Raw genomic sequence first — 25,554 nt, forward strand, 5'->3', positions numbered from 1 at the left:
AGGAGGGTCGGGGACGCAAAGGGTGGGACACAAAGACGCAGCGTCGCGCGCCCAGGGCCCAGCGCGCCTGCGCAAAGTAACGGCAGTTCAGTCCGCGGCTCGAGGGCGGAAGCGCTGGAGCTCGAGTCACGTGGTCGCGGGAGGAGCTAGGCGGGGCCGGGGACGTGCCGCTGAGTCCTCGCTGGCTTAAGGGGCGGCGGCAGGGCGTGTGTCCTCCCTTAAGAGTGCTACTCGCCCGAGGTCTGATCTGTGCATGCCTTTCCCAGGTCAGGCAGTGGAGAAGGGCAGCCGGAGACAGGGCAGGCGACCCTTCGGAGGCTGGACGGCCCCGGCTTCACGGAGATCATGGCATCGCTGGTGGACCGAGTGCGGGGCCACGGTCGAATCGCGGTCGGGCTCCTGTTCAACCTACTGGTGTCCATCTGCATCGTGTTCCTCAACAAATGGATTTATGTGCACCACGGCTTCCCCAACATGAGCCTGACCCTGGTGCACTTCGTGGTCACCTGGCTGGGCTTGTACATCTGCCAGAAGCTGGACATCTTTGCCCCCAAAAGCCTGCCGCCCTCCAGGGTCTTCCTCCTGGCTCTCAGCTTCTGTGGCTTTGTGGTTTTCACTAACCTTTCCCTGCAGAACAACACCATAGGCACCTATCAGCTGGCCAAGGCCATGACCACACCGGTGATCATAGCCATCCAGACCTTCTGCTACCAGAAAACCTTCTCCACCAGAATCCAGCTCACGCTGGTAAGTAGCTTCTCCAGGCGCCGCCGTTCCGAACCACCTCCTGCACCGGCCCCGGGAAATTCGAATGCACACTGGTTAACCCTTCGCCACTCTCTTTCCCTTTATCTTGAAATCCACAAATGAGTCATCTGTGAGTGTGTGAACTTCAGGCTTATTTTGGGAAGGGGGAAAAGTCCATCTTGTCACTCTGTTGGGCCCTTAACCCAGAAGAGTGGGCTTATGTGAGTTTTAGTAGCTGCCATTTGATGGAAATCGTTAAATACTGTGATCTGTAAGAAAAAAAGCTGTATTGGGTGGTACAGTCCAGTGTTATCAGAATATCTGCAAAATCTCAAACTACAAAACAGCCTTTCTCCCAAGGGGAATCAAATCGTGTATGATAAACATGAAAAGATTTAGCATAAAGCAGATCTCAAAATGTCTGCAGCACCATACTGCGGAGCTGTCTGCATCTTTAAATAAAAGGAGGTGGACTCAATTTTAGAACTTAATAACTTATTATATTTAAGGTCTTCATGCTTTTATTGTTTTATATTTATGCTTATGCTGTTTAGACACTAGTTTGAGGATCCATTTACCCACCTTTGTATTCATGTGGTATTTTCTTGCAAAGTACAATGTATTTACCACAAATTTAAAATGGAATTAAATGTGAACATCAATATAGATTTATCGTATTTCACATTTAGGAAATAGGATTAACAACCAGTTTTCCCAAGTGAGAAAAGAAAACATTTATACAGGTTTATTGTTTCCCAGTTATGTGTTTATGATTAGCCTTGTAAGACACTGTGAAAGGAATACTTTTTGTTTCTTGAATTTAATCTGAACAACATTTACCTCTTTTTCGTTACAGATTCCTATAACTTTAGGTGTAATCCTAAATTCTTATTACGATGTGAAGTTTAATTTCCTTGGAATGGTGTTTGCTGCTCTTGGTGTTTTAGTTACATCTCTTTATCAAGTGGTTGGTAATTTTTTTTTCTTTATGTGCCTTTTTAGCAGATTTCATAAATTTTGAAGCTGTATTCCAAGGTTTAGAAAATACAGTATAGAGACAATAGACTGTTGGGAAGAAAGCATAATTGCATAAATTGTCTGAATCAAGGTGAAGAGAAGAAAGGAGACAGAGAAACTTGGGTGTGTGATGCTCACCAAATACCTACCTGTTTGTAAGTGTATAATATCCATACTTAACAATCTCAGTTTGGGGTGAAGTTATTTTCTGGGAAATCTTTACAAAATATGTAGTAAGACTTTTTACTTCCTAAGTTTATGCTTTTTGTTTACTTTTCACATTGTTGTGAAGGCGTGAATACACTTCTAGAAATCTGAAGAGGAATGAAAAATTTAGATGTTTTTTGTCCCCAAAATTATACTGCTGTTGCAACATGTTTATTGGCTTTTAATAATTTACCTACTATCGATTATTATAATATTAATATAATAGAGTCATTTATTTCAATGAATATTTTACCGTTTGAGCAAGCACGGTACCTTGCCTATAGCAGATATTCATTAAAAATTTGTTCACAGATTCACCTACCTCATTACCATAAAATCCTAACAAGTAGGGTTTTTGTTTCTTATATAGCGGAGAAAAAATAACTCGCTGTAGGGGACAGTGAAGTGGTATTCTCTCTATACTGAAAACCTTGGTCTGGGAATTCTGGGTGTACCTGCATGGGAAATCAAAGCCAAAATGTGTAACCAATTTTACTTTTTTCACAAACATTCACTGGTTATTAAACTAAGGCATTCTTGTTAGCGATATTAGGAGTTCAGTAATAGAGCCCTAGCATCTTAACCATTCTAGTAGTGATAATGTCAGAGACATTGTTATGAAAATATTCTGCAGTGAAATACATTTTCCAGTGACAGAGAAGCAGTTTAAATAAGAGGATTGAGCACGGTGGCTCACGCCTGTAATCTCAGCACTTTGGGAAGTCAAGGCAGGCGGATCACCTGAGGTCAGGAGTTTGAGACCAGCCTGGCCAACATGGTGAAACCCCATCTCTACTAAAAATACAATGATTAGCCAGGAGTGGTGGCAGATGCCTATAATCCCAACTCCTCAGGAGGCTGAGGCAGAAGAATCACTTGAACCCAGGAGGCAGAGGTTGCAGTGAGCCAAAATCATGCCATTGCATTCCAGCTTGGGGGACAAGAGCTAGACTTCATCTCCAAAAAATAAGAAAGAGAGAGAGAGAGAAAAGAAAGGAAAGAAAGAAAGAGGCTAGTGAGCATGCCTATTCATCTTGTTTGTTTGTTTGAGAGGCTAGTGAACATTTCTAATCATTTTTTTTTTTTTGAGACGGAGTTTTGCTGTTATTGCCTAGGCTGGAGTGCAATGGCACAATCTCAGCTCACTGCAACCTCTGCCTCTTGGGTTCAAGTGATTCTCCTGCCTCAGCTTCCTGAGTAGCTGGGATTACAGGCATGCGCCACCATGCCCAGCTAATTTTTTGTATTTTTAGTAGAGACGGGGTTTCACCATGTTGACCAGGATGGTCTTGATCTCTTGATCTTGTGATCCACCCGCCTCGGCCTCCCAAACTGCTGGGATTACAGGCTTTGGCCACCGTGCCTGGCCCTGTTTTTGTATTTTTAGTAGAGACGGGGTTTCTCCGTGTTGGTCAGGCTGGTTTCGAACTTCTGACCTCAGGTGATCCACTCGCCTCGGCCTCCCAAAGTGCTGGGATTACGGGCATGAGCCACCACTCCTGGCCTCATCTTTCTTCTTACATGCACTTGTTTTTGCCTAGTATAGGCTAAATAAACAGAACAAGAAATTGTACTCCTTACATGTAATGGATTCAGAGTACTCACCATTTATGTCACTATGACCATTTTTGTTCACACAAGTCTCAAAATTGCTATAGATTAAAATCAAAAGATTCAATATCCCTAAGGTAGATATTTGAAATGAGATTGACCAAGGAATGACTGTAGACTAATGGACAGTTTCTTGTCAGTAAATGGTAAAGGTATTACTGCAAAATACGTGTATTCCTGAAACATTCCTCTCAAAGTTGTATCTGCCCACTATATCTTGGCATAATTTCTGTGTCGCTTCTCTTATACTGCTGGAGACATTAAAAGGAGTTAAAAGATGAGTGACCAGCTATTAGCTTGAGTTGTAGAAGATGGTTGACTCATTCATTCATTCAGCAGACATCTTTTCTGTGTTATGTTCACCCTCAAGGATACAAAGATGAAAAGCAGCTACAGTCCAGCAGTCTAGAAACACATGGCGGCAGCTGGTAGCATATGTACCCCAAGGTAGGAGGAAAGTTCTGAGGCACACCAAGGAGGAAGTGGCAAGAGGGGCAGTGAGGTAACACTTTAGGGGAAAGTGCACAATTTAAATTGAAGGATGCACAGAAATTAGCTCAGCAGTGAAGGACAGCTGGTCTTTTCCTTGCAGTGTGTGTGAAAGTCTGGAGCATTTCTGGAGAACTTGATTTGTTAGGTGAGGCTAGGCAGTAGGTGCATTGTGGGAAGACAAGGCTGAGAAGTGGGTGAGACCAGATGTCAGGATTATGAAGCCGTGCTAAGGAAGTGTGTCTTTTTTTTTTTTTTTTTTTTGAGACAGAGTCTGCTCTGACGTCCAGGCTGGAGTGCAGTGGCACGATCTCAGCTCCCTGCAACCTCTGCCTCCCAGGTTCGAGTAATTCTCCTGCCTTAGCCTCCCGAGTAGTGGGATTACAGGCATGGGCCACCACGCCCAGCTAATTTTTGCATTTTTAGTAGAGACAGGGTTTCACCATGTTGGTCAGGCTGGTCTCGAACTCCTGGCCTCATGATCCGCCTGCCTCAGCCTCCCAAAGTGCTGGGATTACAAGCGTGAGCCACTGCACCTGGCCAGAAGTGTGTCTTTATTGAGCATGCACCAGGAGAGCAGTTCAGACAGGGACTGACTTGATCATTCCCGTTTTTTGTTTTCTTTTTCTGAGACGGAGTTTTGCTCTTCTTGCCCAGGCTAGAGTGCAGTGATGCAACCTCAGCTCACTGCATCCTGCACCTTCCAGCTTCAAGTGATTCTCCTGCCTTAACCTCCCAATAACTGGGATTACAGGCATGCGCCACCAGGCCCAGCTAATTTTGTATTTTTAGTAGAGACAAGGTTTTTCAATGTTGGTCAGGCTGGTGTTGAACTCCCAACCTCAGGTGATCTGCCCGCCTCAGCCTCCCAAAGTGCTGGAATTACAGGTGTGAGCCACCACGCCCGACCGGTCATTCTCCTGGTTTAAGAAAAATAACTAGTAGCAATGACGGGTGGGTAAGAGGGAAGGATGAAAGGCAGAGCAGTCAGGAACCTGTGCTTCAAGGGGCAGTCAGGAAGGGCCTGGGCTAGGGCAGTGAGAATGGATAGGGATAGGTTAAAAGGTACTCCAGGGACATTTTGGAGAACACATGGCAGGACCTGACTGAATGTGAGAGTGAGGAAAGGAAGGCTTTGATCCCTGAGGGAGATTATATCATCAATTATTGGAACCATACAAGAGGAGCCATTTGTGGAAGGAAGGCACTAGTTGATTTTAAACAAGTTCCTGCAGATTATGTAAGTAGAGATGGCCAGGAGACTGTGGCCGATATAAGGTTAAGGATGCTCAAGTGATGAGGGAGGAGCAGTAGATATCAGCAAATAGTAAAAGACATCAGTCAGGGCAGTGAAAGAGGAAGGCAGACGTCTGCCTTAAAAACTGTAAGTGCAGGAGGTGGTGAGGGAGGAATGCAAACCAGAGAGCAGTTCTTCCAAGGGAAACTTGCAGGTCTTGCAAGGAGGTCCCGCAGGAAGAGCCACAGGGAGTCTGGACATGGCCATGGAGGTCATGGTGCCCTTAAAAGAGCATTAGAGGGGTGGCAGCAGGAGCCAGGCTGTGCTGCACTGAGGTACAGTGGAGGCCTGAGAGCCCCTGCTGTTCCAGGCAGTCCCTCGCTGAGACACAGCTGCCTGGAGAGGTTGCGAAAGGAAAGTGGGGTGGGCACCCACCCTCTGTATCCGTTTTTGCTCACTGCCGTGCCCACAGGGGCAGGCAGCAGAAGAATCAGTTCTTTGTGCTTCATATTCACAGAGGACTCTTAGTTAAAGCTGGCAGGAGTATGGTTCAAATTCCCTGCCCTTCTATTTTTGTCTTGATAAATTTCTATAGACTTAGAGTTTATGTAACAAGATACCCAAAACTACAGGAAAAAGAGATATGTAGAAGTCATTCAAAAGCCTGGCTGTTCTTGCCAGATCTGATCCAAACAGTCCTGTTAAAGCTTCTTCAAAGCCTCTTTTTCAGTTATATTTGTGAAGCATTTTCTGGACAGATGGGATTTGAGGTCTTGAGATGTTGTTTGTACTGAATGGCAGGGTATTTTAGGGTTAGTGATTATCTAATGTATCTAGGTGTATTGGCGGGGGACGAGGAATAGGATCCACAGAAAAGTCATCCAGAGAGAGGAAAATTTCTTCTACCATTGCTTGGGTTTTCCAAAGCAGCTGACAAGAGCACATACCTTTCAAGCCACATGCATTTGCAGCCACCTCTAACCTGCCCCATGTCCCATTGTCATCCTGTCACCCCAACCTCTGTCTTCCTTTGTTTTTGGTTTTTTTTTTAGTTGGAGTCTTGCTCCGTCACCCAGGCTGGAGTGCAGTGGCACGATCTCGGCTCACTGCAACCTCCGCCTCCTGGGTTCAAGTGATTCTCCTACCTTAGGCTCCTGAGTAGCTAGGACCACAGATGCGCACCACCACGCTAGGCTAATTTTTGTATTTTTAGTAGAGATGGGGTTTCACAATGTTGGCCAAGCTGGTCTCGAACTCCTGGCCTCATGTGATCCCCCCACCTCAGCCTCTCAAAGTGCTGGAATTTCAGGCATGAGCCATTGCTCCTGGCACCTGTCTTCCATTTTAAAATTTTTGCAATTTTTAGAAAGAAACAAAGTCTGACACTGCATCTGTATTCCGAATCACCTAAATTTCCATTTTTCCCTTATTTTCCTAAGATCTTTTATCCTTGTAGGCCCTTATATGCATTTACTTTTCCCCATTTACTAGGATCAGGTAGAAGGAAATAGAGAACTTTTCTCCCCCTTCTAAGAATTGGAAAGAAACTAGATTACCGGAAATTAAATTGATAGAATTGATAGAGCTCTTTTTATCCAAGGCACTTAAAGGCCATTCATATAACTTGCTGGTCTTTGAAATCCTGTAGAATAATTAGGCATTTTTTCTTCCCCTAGTCTATTACCCCACATTCCCATCTTTGTGACTCTAGTTGTCACATCTTTGATTAAGTGATGCTATTTTTTTTTTGTGCCTGACATGTTTTATCTCCTAATTTTCAGTGGGTAGGAGCCAAACAGCATGAATTACAAGTGAACTCAATGCAGCTGCTGTACTACCAGGCTCCGATGTCATCTGCCATGTTGCTGGTCGCCGTGCCCTTCTTCGAGCCTGTGTTTGGAGAAGGAGGAATATTTGGTCCCTGGTCAGTTTCGGCTTTGGTAAGTCCTAATTGTTTTGATGTCTAAACAAAATATAATAATAATCCCTCCATTATTAATGTCATTTTTCAGAGCACTATCTCAAATCCATTCTCACATTTACTCTTTATAATTACCATGTAAGGAGGTAAGGTAAGGATTATTTTTCAGATGAAGAAACTGACACACACAAATGTGAAGGGACTTGCCTAGAGTGAGCAGACACTCAGTGGTAAAAGCAAAACTATCGTTCATGTCTTCTGATGCCTGGTTACTGTTCTGACTGTGTCAAGCTGGAGCCCACAAATAATTTGGAAATTTAAATTAGAATTTTTTATAATGAAAATATAGCTTTATAATCATTATATAGATTTTGAACATACATACAAATATAAAGAAAGTAAAGGGCAGCCATGGTGGCTCACTCCTGTAATCCTAGGCTTTGAGAGGATGAGGTGGGTAGATAGTTTCAACCAAGGAGTCTTAGACCAGCCTGGGCAACATAGGAAGACCTCATCTCTACAAAAAAATTTAAAAAGTGGCTGGGTGTGCTCGCTCATGCCTGTAATCCCGGGACTTTGGGAGGCTAAGGCAGGTAGATCACTGGAGCTCAAGGGTTCAAGACCAGCCTGGCCAACATGGCAAAACCTAGTCTCTACTAAAAATACGAAAAAGTTAGCTGAGGCCAGGCGTGGTGGCTCATTCCTGTAATCGTAGCCCTTTGGGAGGCCAAGGCAGGCAGATCACATGAGATCAGGAGTTCAAGACCAGCCTGGCCAACATGGTGAAACCCTTCTTTACTAAAAATACAAAAATTAACCAGGTGTGGTGGCACGCATCTGTAGTCCCAGCTACTCAGGAGGCTGAGGCACAAAAATCACTTGAACCCATGAGGCAGAGGTTGTAGTGAGCCGAGATTGCGCCATTGCACTCTAGCCTGGGTGACAAAGTGAAGCTCTGTGTCAAAAAAAAAGAAAGAAAATTATCTGGGCTTGATGGCATGTTCCTGTAATCCCAGCTACTTGAGAGGCTGAGGCACAAGAATTGCTTAAACCTGGGAGGTGGAGGTTGCAGTGAGCCATGATTGTGCCACTGTACTCCAACCTGGCTGACAGAACAAGACTTTGTCTCAAAAAAAAAAAAAAATCAAAATATTAGCCAGGTATGGTGGCATGCACCTGTGGTCCCAGCTACTTGGGAGGCTGGGGTGGGAGAATCGCTTGAGCCTAGGAGGTCAAAGCTACAGTGAGCCAAGATAGCACCACTGTATTTCAGCCTGGGCAACAGAGGGATACCCTGTCTCAACAAAAGCCAAACTAAAACAACAATAACAGCAACAACAAAAGAAAATGAAGGGCCCCTGGAATCCTGTCACACTAAGGTAATCACCTTTACCATTTTAGTGAGGATCATTTCATGGATCTCTTTTGTATATACACATAGGTACACATGCACGTATGTGTATAACTTTAGATACTGGAATTATATCATAGATGCTGTTTTTATTGTGGATTCCTCTTCCCCAGCCTTTCTACCCACACACTTTTCCACATTCCGTTACTCCCCATCCATGCCCCTTGAAGTCATGTTAACATTCTAGTGCTTGTTCTTCCATATTTTTCTCCATGCCGTATATATCCATATAAACACACACACACACACACACACACACACACACACACACACACACACAATCTCAATTACATATCTGTTTCATTGACAAAAGTAGAATTCCATTACATATGCATTTCTGTATCTTGCTTTTCTGACTTAATAATATCTCCTAAGCCGGGCACGGTGGCTCAAGCCTGTAATCCCAGCACTTTGGGAGGCTGAGGCGGGTGGATCACGAGGTCAAGAGATCGAGACCATCCTAGTCAACATGGTGAAACCCCGTCGCTCCAGCCTGGGTAACAAGAGCGAAACTCCGTCTCAAAAAAAAAAAAAAAAGGGTTAAAAATACAAAAAAAAAAAAATTAGCTGGGCATGGTGGCACGTGCCTGTAATCCCAGCTACTCAGGAGGCTGAGGCAGGAGAATTGCTTGAACCCAGGAGGCGGAGGTTGCGGTGAGCCGAGATCACGCCATTGCACTCCAGCCTGGGTAACAAGAGCGAAACTACACCTCAAAAATAATAATAATGATAATAATATCTCCTAAAAATCTCTCCAAAGCATTCTTTTTAGTGTCTGTATCTTTTGTTGTTGTTGTTTTGTTTTGTTTTGAGACAGAGTCTCACTCTGTCACCCACATTATGGTGCAGTGGTGTGATCTCTATTCACTGCAACCTCTACCTCCTGGATTCAAGTGTTTCTTGTGCCTCAGCCACCCGAGTAGCTGGAATTACAGGCTTGCGCCACCATGCCTGGCTAATTTTTTTGTATTTTTGGTAGAGATGGGGTTTCACTATGTTGGCCAGGCTGGTCTTGGCCTTCTGATCTCAATCAGTCTGCCCGCCTCGGCCTCCCAAAAGTGCTGGGATTACAGGCATGAGCCACCGTGCCTGGCCAGTGTCTGTATAATAGTCCCTTTGCATATTCACTTTTTTTTTCAGTTCTTGACCATTATGAACAATATTGTGATAAACATCCTTGTACATCATGTGTCCTCATGTACTGATACCTTTTTTCCTATGGAAATGAGTCCCAGGAATGGAATTGGCAAATCAAGGGCTTACGTATTTTGGGGACTTTTAGTTTTTAGAGACAGGTTCGGGCTATGTTGCCCAGGCTGGCCTCAAGCTCCTGAGCTCAAGTGATTCTCCCACCTCAGCCTCCCCAGCAGCTGGAACTAATGCTTTGGGGACATTTTAAGTTAGAATGTATAATCCTATATCTTAATCAGTTGAGGCTGCTATAACAAAACTACAGTGGGCTGGGTGGCTTAAACAACAAATACTAATTTCTCACAGTTCTGAAGTCTGGAAGTCTGAGGTCAGGCTGCCAGCATGGTTAGGTTCTTGGTGAAGGCCCTTTTCTCGCTTTATAGATGGCAGTCTTCTTGCCGTATCCTCACCTGACAGCAAGGAAGAGGAGAAGCAAGCTCTCTTTTATCTCTTCTTATCTTAGGGACTAACCCCATTCATGAAGGCTCTACCCTTATGACGTAGTCACCTCCTGAAGGCCCCACCTCCCAATACGATTACATCGCGGGTAAGGATTTCAACATGTGAATTTTAGGGGGACACAAACATTCAGTCCGTAACACCTTACTTATCAGGAATTCCTGCTTCCCACAAGAGTTCCCACAACTTTTGGAACACAGTCAATGGGAATGTCTTTTTTGTTGGTATATCAATTTATCAAGCACTTGTATAGCCCTTAGTCTCTTCCTTGCATTATTCAAAGCTCTACGTAAATATTAACTTGTTTAATCTTTATAACTTTATTAGGTTGATACTATACTAATACTATTTGTATTAGTCCATTTTGTGATGCTATAAAAGAATCCCTGAGACTGAGTAATTTATCAGGGAAAGGGGTTTATTTTGGCTTATGGTTCTGCACAAGAAGCATCAGTGCTGGCATCTATTTCTAGTGAGGGCCTCAGGAAGCTTACAATCATGGCAGAAGGCAAAGTGGGAGCAGGCACATCAGTCACATGGCGAGAGGGGGCAAGAAAGAGAGGGGAGGAGATGCCGGTCTCTTTTAAACAACTAGCTCTTATGAGAACTAATGGAGCAAGAACTCACTCATTACCCTGGGGAAGGCACTAGGCCAGGTGTCCCCAAACTGCGGCCCACGGGCCGCATGCGGCCCCCTGAGGCCATTTATCTGGCCCCCCGCCACACTTCAGGAAGGGGCACCTCTTTCATTGGTGGTCAGTGAGAGGAGCACAGTATGTGGCAGCCCTCCAACGGTCTGAGGAACAGTGAACTGGCCCCCTGTGTAAAAAGTCTGGGGACACCTGCGCTAGGCCATTCATGAGGAATCCACCCCCATAACCCAAACACCTTCTGCTTGGCCTCACCTACAACATTGGTGATCAAATTTCACCATGAGATTTGGAGGGAGCAAACATCCAAACTGTATCACTATTATTTTTTTTTTTTTTTTTATTGATAAGGAAACCAAGAGATAGAGAGTTAGTAACTGGCTCATGATCCCACAGCTAATAAGCAGAGCCACAATTTGGATCCATGCATTCTGGCTCCAAACTCCATATTCTCCAGTGCTCCACTCAGCTTCCTGTAAGTAGACCAGTAGTTGTTTCAAATTCATATATTTTACCATGTATACTTTTTTCTAAAGTAGAGGTCATTGGACCATCTCTCAGATAATATTTCCACTTACTTTACAAAAGTCCTAGCCATCCTGGTTATCTTGTTTCAAACCATTGCAGCCTAGACACCTTATGCTACAAAGAGAGAGGATTTTTTTTAGGTAGCTTTCTGACAGGTTTTAAAAAGAGGACAGCAGCAGAAAAGCCATTTTTAAAAATGCCAGTACAGTGGCTCATGCCTGTAATCCCAGCACTTTGGGAGGCCGAGGCAAGTGGATCATGAGGTCAGGAGATCGAGACCATCCTGACTAACATAGCGAAACCCCGTCTCTACTAAAAATACAAAAAATTAGCCAGGCATGGTGGCAGGCGCCTGTAGTCCCAGCTACTCGGGAGGCTAAGGCAAGAGAATCGCTTGAACCCAGGAGGCAGAAGTTGCAGTGAGCTGAGATCATGCCACTGCACTCCACCCTGGGCAACAGAGCAAGACTCTGTCTCAAAAAACCAAAAAGCAAAAAAGTCAAAAAAACCAAGACCACAGCAGGCTGAGTCCATTTAGTGTGAGGGAAAGCTACCTTCATTCCTTAATGTCCCTAGGAGGCATCCTTGACTCCAAGTAGAGCACTATGTCAACTAACTTCTTTTTTTTTTTTTCTGTATAAATCCAGCATTATCCTAGTACCAAACCAGAAAAGGACACAACCAAAAAATAAAACTACAGACTGATCAATAGATAGCCTTGATGGATACAGATACTAAAATCTTAAACAAAATACTAGCTAACTGAATCCAATGACATATCAAAAAGATAATCCACAATGATCAAGTGCGTTTCAAACCAGGGATGCAGGGATGGTTTAACATACACAAGTCAATAAAAATGATACACCAAATACACAGAATTAAAAACAAAACTCACTTGAGCATCTCAATAGATGCAGAAAAAGCATTTGACAAAATCCAGCATACCTCTATGATAAAACCCTCAGCAAAATTGACATACAAGGGACATACCTTAATATAGTAAGAGCCATCTGTGACAGACGCACAGCCAACATGATACTAAGTGGGGAAAGGTTGAAAGCGTTCCCTGTGAGAATGGGAGCAAGGCAAGGATGCCCACTCTTACTACTCCTCTTCAGTTAGGGACTTTGAAGAATATAAGGAATATAAAGTTCTTCATAAAACTAATTCTTTATATTCCTCAGAGTCCCTAACAAAGTAGAGTAATTTTGTTTTTAATGATGTACCAAGTATCAAGCAATAGGTATGTAGCATTCTGTGAACTCAATAAAATTAGCAATGATATATTTTAGATATATTTCTAGAAACTATTTTTAAAATCTCTAAGCAAATTTCTCTATGTTGACTATTCAACAGACCTTCTGTTGTAAATTACATGAGGTATTACTATATTTACCTAAGTAAGACACAAATCCAATTCCTCTGGCCTTCTTAAGACTTCTTAAGATTTTGAAACTGACAAAACCTACAGGGGGCTGGGCACAGTGGCTCGTGCCTATAATCCCAGCGCTTTGGGAGGCCCAGGTGGGAGGATCACTTGAGCCCAGGAGTTTGAGACCAGCCTGGGCAACATGGTAAAAACCTGACTTTACAAAAACAAAACAACAAAACCCTGCGTGGGACAACAAGCATCTTCAAATATGACATGTTTTCTTTGGAACTTTAATTTATTAATAGTTTAGATCATGAATATTATTTTTATCTAAATTCAGAAACAAGATGATTTTATTGCTTTTTGGATAAAATCATGAGATAGATTTGAACTGAATATTGTATGTGTATATAGTGGTACAACCCATTTGTCCCCCTGTGCTCAGCCAAGTTGGTTTATTTTCTATCCCAAAAACACATCTTGTACTTTCATGCCCCTACGTTTTGACCTGTGCTGTTCCCTCTACTCGGAACCCTACCCCCTCTTCCTTTTTTTTATTTTATTTTTTATATTATTTTATTTTATTTTTTAATATTGAGACGGGGTCTCGTTATATGTTACCCGGGCTGGTCTCGAACTCTTAAGCTCAAGTGATCTGCCTCCCTTGGCCTCCCAAAGTGCTGGACTTACAGGCGTGAGCCACCATGCCCAGCCCACCCCGTCTTCTTTAATCTGCACATACTTTTGAGATTTAAAAACTTTTCCCTCTCTCCATTTCAGCCCCCAGTGATCTCTTCTGCTTTGAGATTCATATCTGTTGTATGTTTGCCTATGAATGACGTAGAACCCAGGACTCATTTTCTTTTATTGTCTGAGCTGTCATTCTGATGTTGCACTGTCTTACATGTGATTGAGAGGTAGCATAAAGTAGGTTAAGAGGAAGGAGCCCAGAAGCAGACTACTTGGGCTTAAATCTCAGCACTGTCATTTACTAGCTGTGTGATCTTAGGCAAATTACTTTACCTCTCTTTTTTAATCCATAAAAAGGAATAGTATTTTTTCAACTACTTTGTGGATGTATGTGAAAATTAAATGAGTGACTATATGTAAAACAGAACAATTATTGGTGCATAGTAAGTGTTACGTAAGTGTAAGCTGTGATCATCATGATTATGTCCTCGAGTGATTTCTAAGCTCTTTGAGGGCAGGAACTTTGTACATATTGGTTCCTCACAAGGCCTGCCCTAACTTTGTAGATATCTAATGAAAGTTTACTGAGCTAAATAAGACTAACAAATGAGGTCAGATGCAGTGGCTCACCCCTGTAATCCCAGCACTTTGGGAGGCCAAGATGCACAGATCACCTGAGGTCAGGAGTTCAAGACCAGTTGGGCCAACGTGATAAAACCCCATCTCTACTAAAAAAATACAAAAAAATCAGCTGGGCATGGTGGCACTGGCCTGTAATCCCAGCTACTTGGTAGGCTGAGGCAGGAAAATCGCTTGAACCTGGGAGGTGCAGGTTGCAGTGAGTCGAGATTGTACCACTGCACTCCAGACTGGGTGACAGTGAGACTCCATCTCAAAAAAAAAAAGATTAAAAATGAGCAATTCAATGGAAAAAGATCTGGAAGGATATATGTCAAGATGTTAATGTGTGAGTGGTTGGGATTATAAGAATTCCTTATATTATTTTTGCTTATCTTTATTTTCTGATTTATAATAATAATAATGCATATGTATACTTTTTCTTTAGATTAATGAGAAAAATGAGCCTGGAAGTTGATAGTCACAGAAAGGATGTTATGCAGTATTTTTCATTTTTTCTTGTGAAAAAAATTGTACGTTTTTGAAACACTGTTCATTCTGCTCTTTTACTTGCAATTCTTACTGTCTCCCAAATTCTTTTTAATCTTATTTATTAATGGTTGATATTTGAATGTTTTTTAAGATGCCTAATGAAATGTATCTTTGCTTGATAATTATAATGATTGCAGTGCTTTGCATTAATGGTTCTTTTGGTTTATTTTAGCTTATGGTGCTGCTATCTGGAGTAATAGCTTTCATGGTGAACTTATCAATTTATTGGATTATTGGGAACACTTCACCTGTCACGTATCCTTTTTATATAACTTTCAAATGCATCATCTTTTATATTTCCCAAAACTTTCACATTTATTACCTTATTTGAATCTCACACTATTGCATGGTCTAAATTGAGTAGAGAGAGTTATATTTAGCCTTTTACTGTATCTTTACACACTAAAGGATTTTAAAGAAATAGGAACTGAAGGGGCGAGTGTGGTGGCTCACACCTGTAACCCCAACGCTTCAGGAGGCTGAGGTGGGTGGATTGCTTAAGGCCAGGAGTTCAAAATCAGCCTGAATAACACGGTGAAACCCCATCTCTACAAAAAATACATAAATTAGCTGGGTAAGTTCGTGCACACCTGTAATCCCAGCTACTCTTGAGGCTGAGGCACAAGAGATGCTGGAACCAAGGAGTTGGAGGTTACAGTAAGCAAAGATTGTGCTACCACACTCCAGCCTGGGCAACAAAGTGAGAAGACTCTGTCTCAAAAAAAAAAAAAAAAAAAGAAAGAAAGAAAGAAAGAAAGAAAAGAAAAGAAAGAAATATGAACTGAGGAAATGGGTTAGCTTCTTGTGTCATGAATGTTTTCGAATTTTCTTATGTAATAGGTGACCTTTTCCCTTGCAAAAATTAACTTAAGAGTACCATTTCTTACAGACAGTGCAATTAAATAAATATTTTTTGAATGAGTAGTGAGGTAGAGGTTTGAATTTTCAAACAAGTTTCAGGTATTTATATTAACAGAGTAGAGGAATCATTAACAGATAACAAAAGATAATTTTAGGCCACTGGCATCTGGCTATGGAGTATGCATTTGTACTTATTTGGATATGGGTGTACCTGTTTTTCTCAATATTATTTCAAGTCAAGAAATGAAGTCGCCGGGCGCGGTGGCTCAAGCCTGTAATTCCAGCACTTTGGGAGGCCGAGGCGGGTGGATCACAAGGTCAAGAGATCGAGACCATCTTGGTCAACATGGTGAAACCCCGTCTCTACTAAAAATACAAAAAAAATAGCTGGGCATGGTGGTGTGTGCCTGTAATCCCAGCTACTCAGGAGGCTGAGGCAGGAGAATTGCCTGAACCCAGGAGGCGGAGGTTGCGGTGAGCCGAGATCACGCCATTGCACTCCAGCCTGGGTAACAAGAGCGAAACTCCGTCTCAAAAAAAAAGAAATGAAGTCATTGGCTGGGTGCCTTGGCTCACGGCTGTAATTCCAACACTGTGAGAGGCCAAGGCAGGAGGATCACTTTGACCCAGGAGTTTGAGACCAGACCGGGCAACATAGGGGACTCTATCTCTACCAAAAACAAAAAAAGAAAAAGAAGGAAGTCACAAGTTAAAGGTCAAATTCAACTGTCCATTTACACCATTCTGCTGGTCATTCTGTTTCTCTTCACATTTCACTTTGCCGCCACCCTTAGGCAAATGCAAAGAATGAATTCCTCCAGGAAGTAAATAAGTAGGATATTAGCCAACTATCAATGAAAAACAACGATAAGTTTTTTGGAAAACCAATACTTAACAACTCTTTATTTTGTGTCAGATACTGTTAGAAACATTTTGTGTATATTAGTCCATTTAACTCTCACAGCAGCTCTAGGAGGTAAAGTCCATCATTTTAGTTTCTAGAAGAAATACAGGCACAGAGAGGTTAACTCACTTAAGTCCACACAGCTGACAAATGGGATGTCCAGATTTGAACCCATGCAGTCTAGTCCCAAAATTTGTACATCATGCTACCCAAACAAGGCATCCAAATATGTGCTCTGATTAAAAACATTCATTTATTCAATAAGTATTTATTGAATACCCACTAAACCATTCATTGATTTTAAAATATTTATGTACCGAACATTCTACTCTGTGCCAGGCACCAGCAATGCAGTAATGAACCACGTAGACAAAAGTCTTCACTCTCACAGGCTTAAATTCTGGTGAGGAAGACTAGAAATAGAAAACAATTAAATATTTATCTGCAGTACAGGATGGTGTTAACTGCCAAAGAGTCGAAGTAAAGCAGGGAAGAGAGAATGTGAAATGTTGTAGACAGTGTTGAAGTTCTAGGCAGGGCTAGTCAGGAAGGCCTCAGTGGGAAGGTGACATTTGAGTAAAGACCTGAAGGAAATGCCGTTGCTCCGTGCAGATCAGGAGGGAAGAACATTCCGGGCAGAGGCAGCAGCAGGTGCAAGGCCCTAAAAAAACCAAGGAAGCCTGTGAGGTTGGAGCAGGTTGAGCAAAGGAGAGAATGTGGTAGGCTGAGAAATAACGGAACTGCCGGGCGCGGTGGCTTGTGCCTGTAGTCCCAGCTACTCGGGAGGCTGAGGTGGGAGGATCGCTTGAGCCCAGGAGTTCTGGGCTGCAGTGCGCTATGCCGATCGGGTGTCCTTACTAAGTTCGGCATCTATAGGGTGACCTCCCAGGAGCGGGGAACCACCAGGTTGCCTAAGGAGGGGTGAACCAGCCCAGGTCGGAAACGGAGCAGGTCAAAACTCCCGTGCTAATCAGTAGTGGGATCGCGCCTGTGAATAGCCACTGCACTCCAGCCTGGGCAACATAACGAGACCCTGTCTCTTAAAAAAAAAAAAAAGTAACATGGAACTGAATCTAGTAGGGACTTTACGTAAAGACTGTCACTGAGTAAGATGGGAAGCCATTAGCATTTTGAGCAGAGAAATGACATGATTTTACTTATGTTCTAATAGAATCACCCAGTGGGCCAGGCGCAGTGGATCACGCCTGTCATTCCAACACTTTAAGAGGCCAAGGCAGAAGGATCACTTGAGCCCAGGAGTTCAAGACCAATCTGGGCAAGATAGCAAGACCCTGTCTCTACAAAAAGTTTTTTTAAAACAAAATAAATAATAGAGTCACTTAGGGCTCCTGTGTTGAGAATAGACTAAAGAAGGATTTCTGGGCTGTTGACTTTTTGCGCCAGATGGTTCTTAGTGCAGGCCTGTTTAATACACGGTAGGATGTTTTTAGCATGCCTGGGCTCTACCACTAGATGCCAGTAGCATACATACCCTTTGCCCAATTGTGACAACCAAAAATGTCTCTAAATACTGCCCACAAAGCAGAATCACTCATGGTTGGGAACTAGTAAACTGAAAGAGGCACAGGAAACTGTCAGAAGAGTGCTTCAATATTCTAATTTCGAAGTAACAGTAGTTACCAAGATGGTAGCAGTGGATACAGTGAGAAGTTATTGGATTCTGGATATATTTCTAAGAAGAGCCAACAGGTTTTGCTGCCTTGTTGGATGTGGAGAAAGAGAAAATAAGGCTGATTCACATGATTTTTGACCTGAGCATCTGGTAAAATGGAGTTGCCATCAACTAAGATAGGATAGCCAGAAGCAGGTTTGGGGCTGGGGAGGAAGATCAGGTGCTCAGTCTGGGGAGTATTTTTGTTTGTTTGTTTTTGAGACAGAGTCTTGCTCTGTCACCCAGGCTGGAGTGAAGTGGCATGATTATGGCTCACTGCAGCCTTGAACTGTTGGACTCGAGCAATATTCCCACTTCAACCTTCCAAAGTACTGAGATTACAGATGTGAGCCACCACGCCCGGCCAGGTGCTCCGTTTTGGATAAACAAGTCTGAGGGTTCAAAGGCGACATCTCGGCAGGAGGCATCACAGAGAGTCAGCAGTGAGAAGCTGTGGTTTAAAGTGGTGAGACTGGTTGAGGTTGCCAAGCAAACAAGTAGAAGAAAAGGAGTCCAAAGATTGAGAGCTGGGTTTGAGTCCAGTGTTTGGAATTCAGAAAGATGAGAGGAACTAGGTGAAGGATGAGAAGGACCAGTCAGAGGTAGGAAGGAGGAGAGTGGCACAGAACCCCAGTGAGGAGGAAGAGGCGTTGGCGTCTGTGTCCGATGCCACTGGCAGGCCAAGTTCGGGGAGACTGGTCACTGATGAGGGGCTGAGTGAGGTGGAGGGCACTGGGTTTGGCCAGAACATTCTGAGGATTGGGGTGACAGCCTTCCTGGAGTAAAGTGCAGAACTGGAAATACTACATGTATACTACTCTTTTTTTGTCATTTTTACAGAAGGATTCATGAATAGTTTCTTTAAATTTGCCCTCCTTCTAGTATAAATATACTTAAAAGAGAAGCCGAGGAGTAAAGAAATTTAAATTGTTAGAGCCAGTGCACATGAAGAAAGCTCATAATTGAAAATAAAACATATTTTATTTTGATTATTGCCAGTAACCTTGGGAAGATCCTCTGTGGCTCAGGAAGTCACCTCCATGGGATCAAGCTAGCACACGCACCTGGTGACATGGCCCGTGCTCTCCTGAGACACTGCCTCTGCTCAGCGGGGACCTCCAGCCTGCTTGGCAGGGCTTGGAGGTCAGACATGTCCAGGTGTGAGCACTGAGCTCTGCCACTACCTGTGGGCCTGACCTAGTGTGGGAACTCTCAGGGTCTCCCTCTGATCACTTATGAAATGTATGAAGTGGAGGAAGTAGGATCTATGATGTTGGGTGGTTGTATTTGAGAGAATGTGTCAAGCGCCTGGCAGGTGTTTATGACACCTAAGTACTGCTGTTGGTAACTGTTATTGTAGCTAGCACATATGGTGCTTACTATATGCTAGAAGCTTTGTGCCTATTATTTAATCCTTACAATAACCCTGGGAAGTATTATTTTGCCCTTCTTTTATAGTGAGGAAACAGGCACAGAGTGGTAGCTGTTTCTAGTGTTACAATTAGGAAAAGCACATAGGCACACATCATACATCTGAAGAACAAGAGAGCACTCATTTATATAGAAAAAATAATTATATTTAAATATAAGTGATTTTAAAAGGTGTGCATGTGTGTATTTAGTTTGCTTTTTAAATGAATGGTGATTTGGAAAAACATTAATGCAGTGGCATGTTACTGGAGGTATATTGGATTAGAATGGACTTTGGAGTTAAATAGGCCCATTTATGTTTGGACTCCAACTTCTGCTACTTAATAGCTCTAATCTGGGGCATGCTACTTAAAATCTCTGAGCCTCTACAACTGTAAATAGGAAGAGTGAGCCTGCAGTGAAGGTAAACGTGATGCCTAACTCAGATGATTTCATGGAAATCGCCCAGCATGGTGTTTGGTGTGTAGTTGGTGACCAGTATGACCTCTTTTCCCTCTTGTACTCAAGTGAGCTCTCTGGTACCTTATATATGTCACCTCATTTGCCAAGGGAACGCCACTACAAAACAATCATAAATTGCTGTACAAAATATCTTCCCTTGATCTCATTGTCTTTCCTTTTATATTTTATCCCTTTTCTCCTCTTTGGAGGTCAGTACGAATGGCTGAGGCAGTGTTGTGTCTCAAATTGCTAAAACCTACCTGAAGAAACTAAGAAATTCCCATTATTCCTTCTTTTTGAGATAGTCTTGCTCTGTCGCCCGGACTACAGTGCAGTGGTGTAATCTTGGCTCACTGCAACCTCCACTTCCTGGGTTTAAGCGATTCTTGTGACTCAGGCTCCCAAGTAGCTGGGATTATAGGCGTGCGCTACCACGTCCAGATAATTTTTGCATTTTTTGTAGAGACAGGGTTTCACCATGATGGCCAGCCAGGCTGATCTCAAATTCCCAGCGTCAAGTGATCCACCCACCTCAGCTTCCCACAGTGCTGGGACTGCAGGCATGATCCACCCCACCTGGTCCCATTGTTCTTTATGTGGGGTGGCTGCTGTTGAGTTGTTTTGTGCATTATGTGTGTGTGTGTAAATATAACATCTATCTTGTTACTTCTTTTTATCCTTATCCAAAAACCTCAGCTATAACATGTTTGGACACTTCAAGTTCTGCATTACTTTATTTGGAGGATATGTTTTATTTAAGGATCCACTGTCCATTAATCAGGCCCTTGGCATTTTATGTACATTATTTGGCATTCTCGCCTATACTCACTTTAAGCTTAGTGAACAGGAAGGAAGTAAGAGTAAACTGGCACAACGTCCGTAATTCGTTTTTTGTGAAGAAAAGAATGTTGTCCCAAGAAGATAAAAAAATATTGTTAAGTATGCAAGTTACTAAAAAAAAAAATGGTGACTGATTCAATGATTGAATGATTTGTAAGAATTAACGCCAAGGAAATTTTATTCATAAAATGACTTTTTTTTTCTCTTTTTAAAAAAACTTACTTCTGTAAAACCAAAACGGTTCATGCTTCTTTTCAAAGATGATTGTGTGAAATGTATGGGATGGTTAGCTGGGTGTGGTGGTGCATTCCTGTAATCCCAGTGACTCGGGAGGCTGAGACATGAGAATTGCTTGAGCCTGGGAGGCGGAGATTGCAATGGGCTGAGATCGCACCACTGCACTCCAGCCTGGGCGACAGAGCAACTCTGTCTCTCTAATACTCTCTCTCTCTCTCTCTCTCTCTCTCTCTATATATATATATATATATATATATATATATATATATATATATAAAATGTATGTGTGTGTGTATATATATGTCTGTGTGTGTGTATATATGCGTATGTATGTGTGAATATACATATATATACACACATAGATATATATACACACACATATTTTTATGTAAACCATCCCATATAGATATATGTGGGATTTTAATTTAGCTTCCTGATGATTTATAGAAATGAAATCTCATTTATAAAGTATAATAAAGATGACTGTAAGACAAAATCCAATTCTAAAAGTATGATCTTTTTTCTAGTAGAAAATTGATGTAGGAAATCATACATTATTCATACATTTATAGGTTATCTCTGAGTTTTCATTGAACTATAGAAACTATATACGGAGTTAAAAAACAAAATAGTGGCCAAGCACAATGGCTCATGTCTGTAATCCTAGCATTTTGGGAGGCTGAGTCGGGCAGATTATCTGAGGTCAGGAGTTGAAGACCAGCCTGACCAACATGAAGAAACCCTGTCTCTACTAAAAATAGGAAATTAGCCAGGCGTAGTGGCACATGCCAGTGAGCCCAGCTACTCAGGAGGCTGAGGCAGGAGAATCACTTGAAGCCAGGAGGTGGAGGTTGTGGTGAGCCAAGATTGTGCCATTGCACTCCAGCCTGGGGAACAAGTCCAAAACTCCATCTCAAAAAAAAAAACAACAACAACAACAAAAAAAAAAAAAAAAAAAAAAAAAAAAACACCTGTGTTTAAATGGCTCAAAGAAAAGACTATAAATGGAACTGAACATGTTTCTTAGCCTGGTAATTTTTCCCAGCTGTTTGAGCGTTTTATATTGGTAATTTTATTTTATTTTATCTCACTGTCACCCAGGCTGGAATGCAATAGCACAGTCATGGTTCACTGCAGCCTCAACCTCCTGAACTCAAGCAATCCTCCTGCCTCGGCTTCCCCAGTAGCTGGGACTACAAGTACATACCACCACACCTGGCTGATTTTTATATTTTTTGTAGAGACGGGGTTTTCACCTTGTTGCCCAGGCTGGTCTCAAACTCTTAAGCGCCAGCCATCTATCTGCCTTGGCCTCTCAAAGTGCTGGGATTACAAAGATGAGACACCACACTTGACCAATAATTTCTTTCTTTCTTTCTTTCTTTTTTTTTTTTTTGAGACAGAGTCTTGCTTTGTTGGCCAGGCTGGAGTGCAGTGGTGCAATCTCAGCTCACTGCAACTTCCGCCTCCTGGGTTCAAGCCATTCTTCTGCCTCAGCCTCCTGAGTAGCTGAGATTATTACACTGGCACCCACCACCATGCCCAGCTAGTTTTTGTATTTTTAGTAGAGACAGAGTTTCACCATGTTGGCCAGGCTGGTCTTGAACTCCTGACCCCGTGATCCACCCACCTTGGCCTCCCAAGTCCTAGGATTACAGGTGTTAGCCACTTCGCCCAGCCTGCCAGTAATTTCTTAATCCTACCTCCCTGCTTCTGTTGCCTCGCGCATACATTTGAGGCTTCCATGGAGCTTTCTACGGTACTGAAGGATTTGGAGTGAACTATATCCAACTTTTCTAAGGTGGCTGGGGAAAATTATTTTACAGCAAGTCAGGACAAAAGCCACATAGACATTAGGTAGAAAAACTGGGATATTAAAGGAAATACATGATTTCCACTTGAGGAAATGGAATGCCACATGTTTGCAAAATGTATTTCTCCTTATCACCTTCTTGACATCTGAATATTAAAAGCAGTTGTTAATTTCATATAATAAATTGAGATAGATCATTACTCTTGTAATAAATAATTCCTTTGCTAAATGTTATTTGTAAACGTTGATGGAGTAAGTGACTCTTAAGAGAGCAAAGATCAGCCTGAGCAACATGGCGAAACCCTGTCTGCAAAAAATACAAAAATTAGCCAGGCCTAGTGGCACGTGTCTATAGTCCCAACCTATTCAGGAGGCTGAGGTGGGAGGACTGCTTGAGCCCAGGAGGTGGAGGTTGCAGTGAGCTGAGATCATGCCACTGCACTTCAGCCTGGATGACAGACTGGACTCTGTCTCAAAAAAAAAAAAGAACCACAAGATATACCTTTTGGTAAGACAGTAAATGTTATATGTTTTTTAACAATAAAACCTGTATACACACATATAATATACCTTTGGGATTTTTAGGATTTTTTTTCCTGGGCTCTGAAATGAGAATCCTCAATGAAAATCTGTTTTGGAGAATTCCAATTTGTCAGTCAATCTCTTGTGTAATTAGTACATGTGGCTTCCTGTTTTGTTTTAAATATTCTTCAGTTCTTTTCACTTTACAAAGATATATATTTTCTGTCCTAAGAAGGACAGAGCAATTAGTTTTTACCAGATAAGCCTTGAGTATTATGTCTAAGAAACATTCCGTGTATGTTTAAATTGTAATTATTTCCCAAAAGCTAAGAAAAGTGTTTCAACACAGTGAGCATTTGACGTCTGCACTGAGAACAGCTGAGTTATTTGTGCCATGTAGAAATTCTTAACTGTGGGCTGGGTGCAGTGGCTCATGCCTGTAATACCAGCACTTGGGAGGCTGAAGCAGGCTGATCACCTGAGGTCAGGAGTTTGAGACCAGACTGGCCAACATGGCGAAACCCTGTCTCTACTAAATAAACAAAAATTAGCTGGGCATGGTGGCAGATGCCTGTAATACTAGCTACTCGGGAGGCTGAGACGGGAGAATCACTTGAACCTGGGCAGTGGAGGTTGCAGTAAGCCGAGATCGTGCCATTGTACTCCAGCCTGGGCAACAAGAGTGAAATTCTGTCTCAAAGCAAAAAAAAAAAAAAAAAAATTCTTAACTGTAAATAGAACTTGGGGAAAGTGTTATATGCGTCAGTAGGAATGCAGTAAGAAGGTTGGAGTAAGACAGGATGGGGTTACATGTATATAAATGAATAAAGTAAGTACTGCTAGACTTGAGTCTGATAAACTTTTTGCCCTGAAGATAATCATCCCACTGAAAAGAAAACGCCCGGGGAAAATGTGCCAGATACTAGGACCAGTCACGGGGACAAACCAAATACAGTGCTTTCAAAGAAAACATACTGTTCGTTGTTACCAGTGTAACTGTAATTATTGTTCATTCTGTGTTAAATGACTGAACTTCAATTTTTACCTGTTAAAAATAAAGAGAACCTCTTTTTACTTTTGTATTTCATATGAAAGCCAATGGAAGAAGGATAGCATCTATGTAACATGTGCATGGTAACACTGGCCTGCTCAGCTGTTCATATTTGGCTTGTCCAAATAAGCAGAATTGAATGAAACAAAATTCCATCTCCTTTAAAAAATAACATAAAGGAAAAATCTGTCTCTGCGAAATGAGGCAAGCATTCTTCTGTTTCACCTTTTAAAATACTTTTAAAATCTTGCTATTTTAAACCGATTAATGACTTTTTAAAATTTTATTTCAAAGCAGCAATGTTAGGTCGGGCACGGTAGATCACCTGAGGTCAGGAGTTTGAGACCAGTCTGGCCAACGTGATAAAACTCCGTCTCTACTAAAAATGCAAAAATTAGCCAGGCGTGGTGGTGCATGCCTGTAGTCCCAGCTACTTGGGAGGTCAAGGCAGGGAAGTGGCTTGAACCCAGGAGGTGGAAGTTGCTGTGAGCCGAGATCACGACACTGCATTCCAACCCGGGCAACAGAGCGAGACTCTGTCTCCAAAAAACTAAAAAAATAAAGCAGCAACATTAATCAAGCACTCTATATGCGCTCCATCAGTAAATAACTGTTGGGTGAATGACTTTGCTGAATGGCCAAAAAGAAAGGAGACCTTGGCTGGGTGCAGTAGCTCACACCTGTAATCCCAGCACTTTGGGATACCGAGGTGGGTGGATCATTTGAGGTTGGGAGTTCAAGACCAGCCTGGCCAACATGGTAAAACCCCATCTCTACTAAAAATACAAAAAATTAGCTGGGCATAGTGGTAGACACCTGTAATCCCAGCTACTTGGGAGGCTGAGGCAGGAGAATCGCTTGAACCTGAGAGGTGGAGGCTGCAGTGAGCAGAGATGATTGCACGACTGCACTGCAGCCTGGGTGACAGTGCAAGACTCCATCTCAAAAAAAAAAATAGAATCTGGCCCAGGCTTCACAGTGGAGAGGGAGTCCGTGAAGAAAGTTTGAGCTGCAGTCGCAGATATATGGAAGTTAGCTAGGCAGAGGGTGGGTATTGCATTCTGGAAAGAGGGAATAGC

The 25,554-nt window shown here is 42.5% G+C and overlaps 1 protein-coding gene across 1 annotated transcript; it reads left to right on the top strand.

Annotated features, from left to right (window-relative positions):
• The first annotated feature begins 245 nt into the window (after positions 1-245).
• SLC35E3 (solute carrier family 35 member E3) lies at positions 246-24,498 on the top strand. Its single transcript, XM_010337289.3, has 5 exons — positions 246-747; positions 1,604-1,714; positions 7,090-7,248; positions 14,876-14,958; positions 20,709-24,498. Exons 1-5 carry the CDS (start codon positions 346-348, stop codon positions 20,893-20,895), a joined length of 942 nt encoding a protein of 313 aa, XP_010335591.1. The 5' UTR covers positions 246-345; the 3' UTR covers positions 20,896-24,498.
• The last annotated feature ends 1,056 nt before the right edge of the window (positions 24,499-25,554 follow it).

This window comes from Saimiri boliviensis, chromosome 7 (assembly GCF_048565385.1).
Source record: "Saimiri boliviensis isolate mSaiBol1 chromosome 7, mSaiBol1.pri, whole genome shotgun sequence".
In the NCBI taxonomy this organism is placed as follows: Eukaryota; Metazoa; Chordata; class Mammalia; order Primates; family Cebidae; genus Saimiri; species Saimiri boliviensis.

Coding starts and splice junctions, on each gene's coding strand:
- SLC35E3 (XM_010337289.3), top strand. CDS start 346: ATGGCATCGCTGGTGGACCGAGTGCGGGGCCACGGTCGAATCGCGGTC. Junction 1,715..7,089: donor TTACATCTCTTTATCAAGTG/GTTGGTAATTTT, acceptor CCTAATTTTCAG/TGGGTAGGAGCCAAACAGCA. Junction 7,249..14,875: donor CCTGGTCAGTTTCGGCTTTG/GTAAGTCCTAAT, acceptor GGTTTATTTTAG/CTTATGGTGCTGCTATCTGG.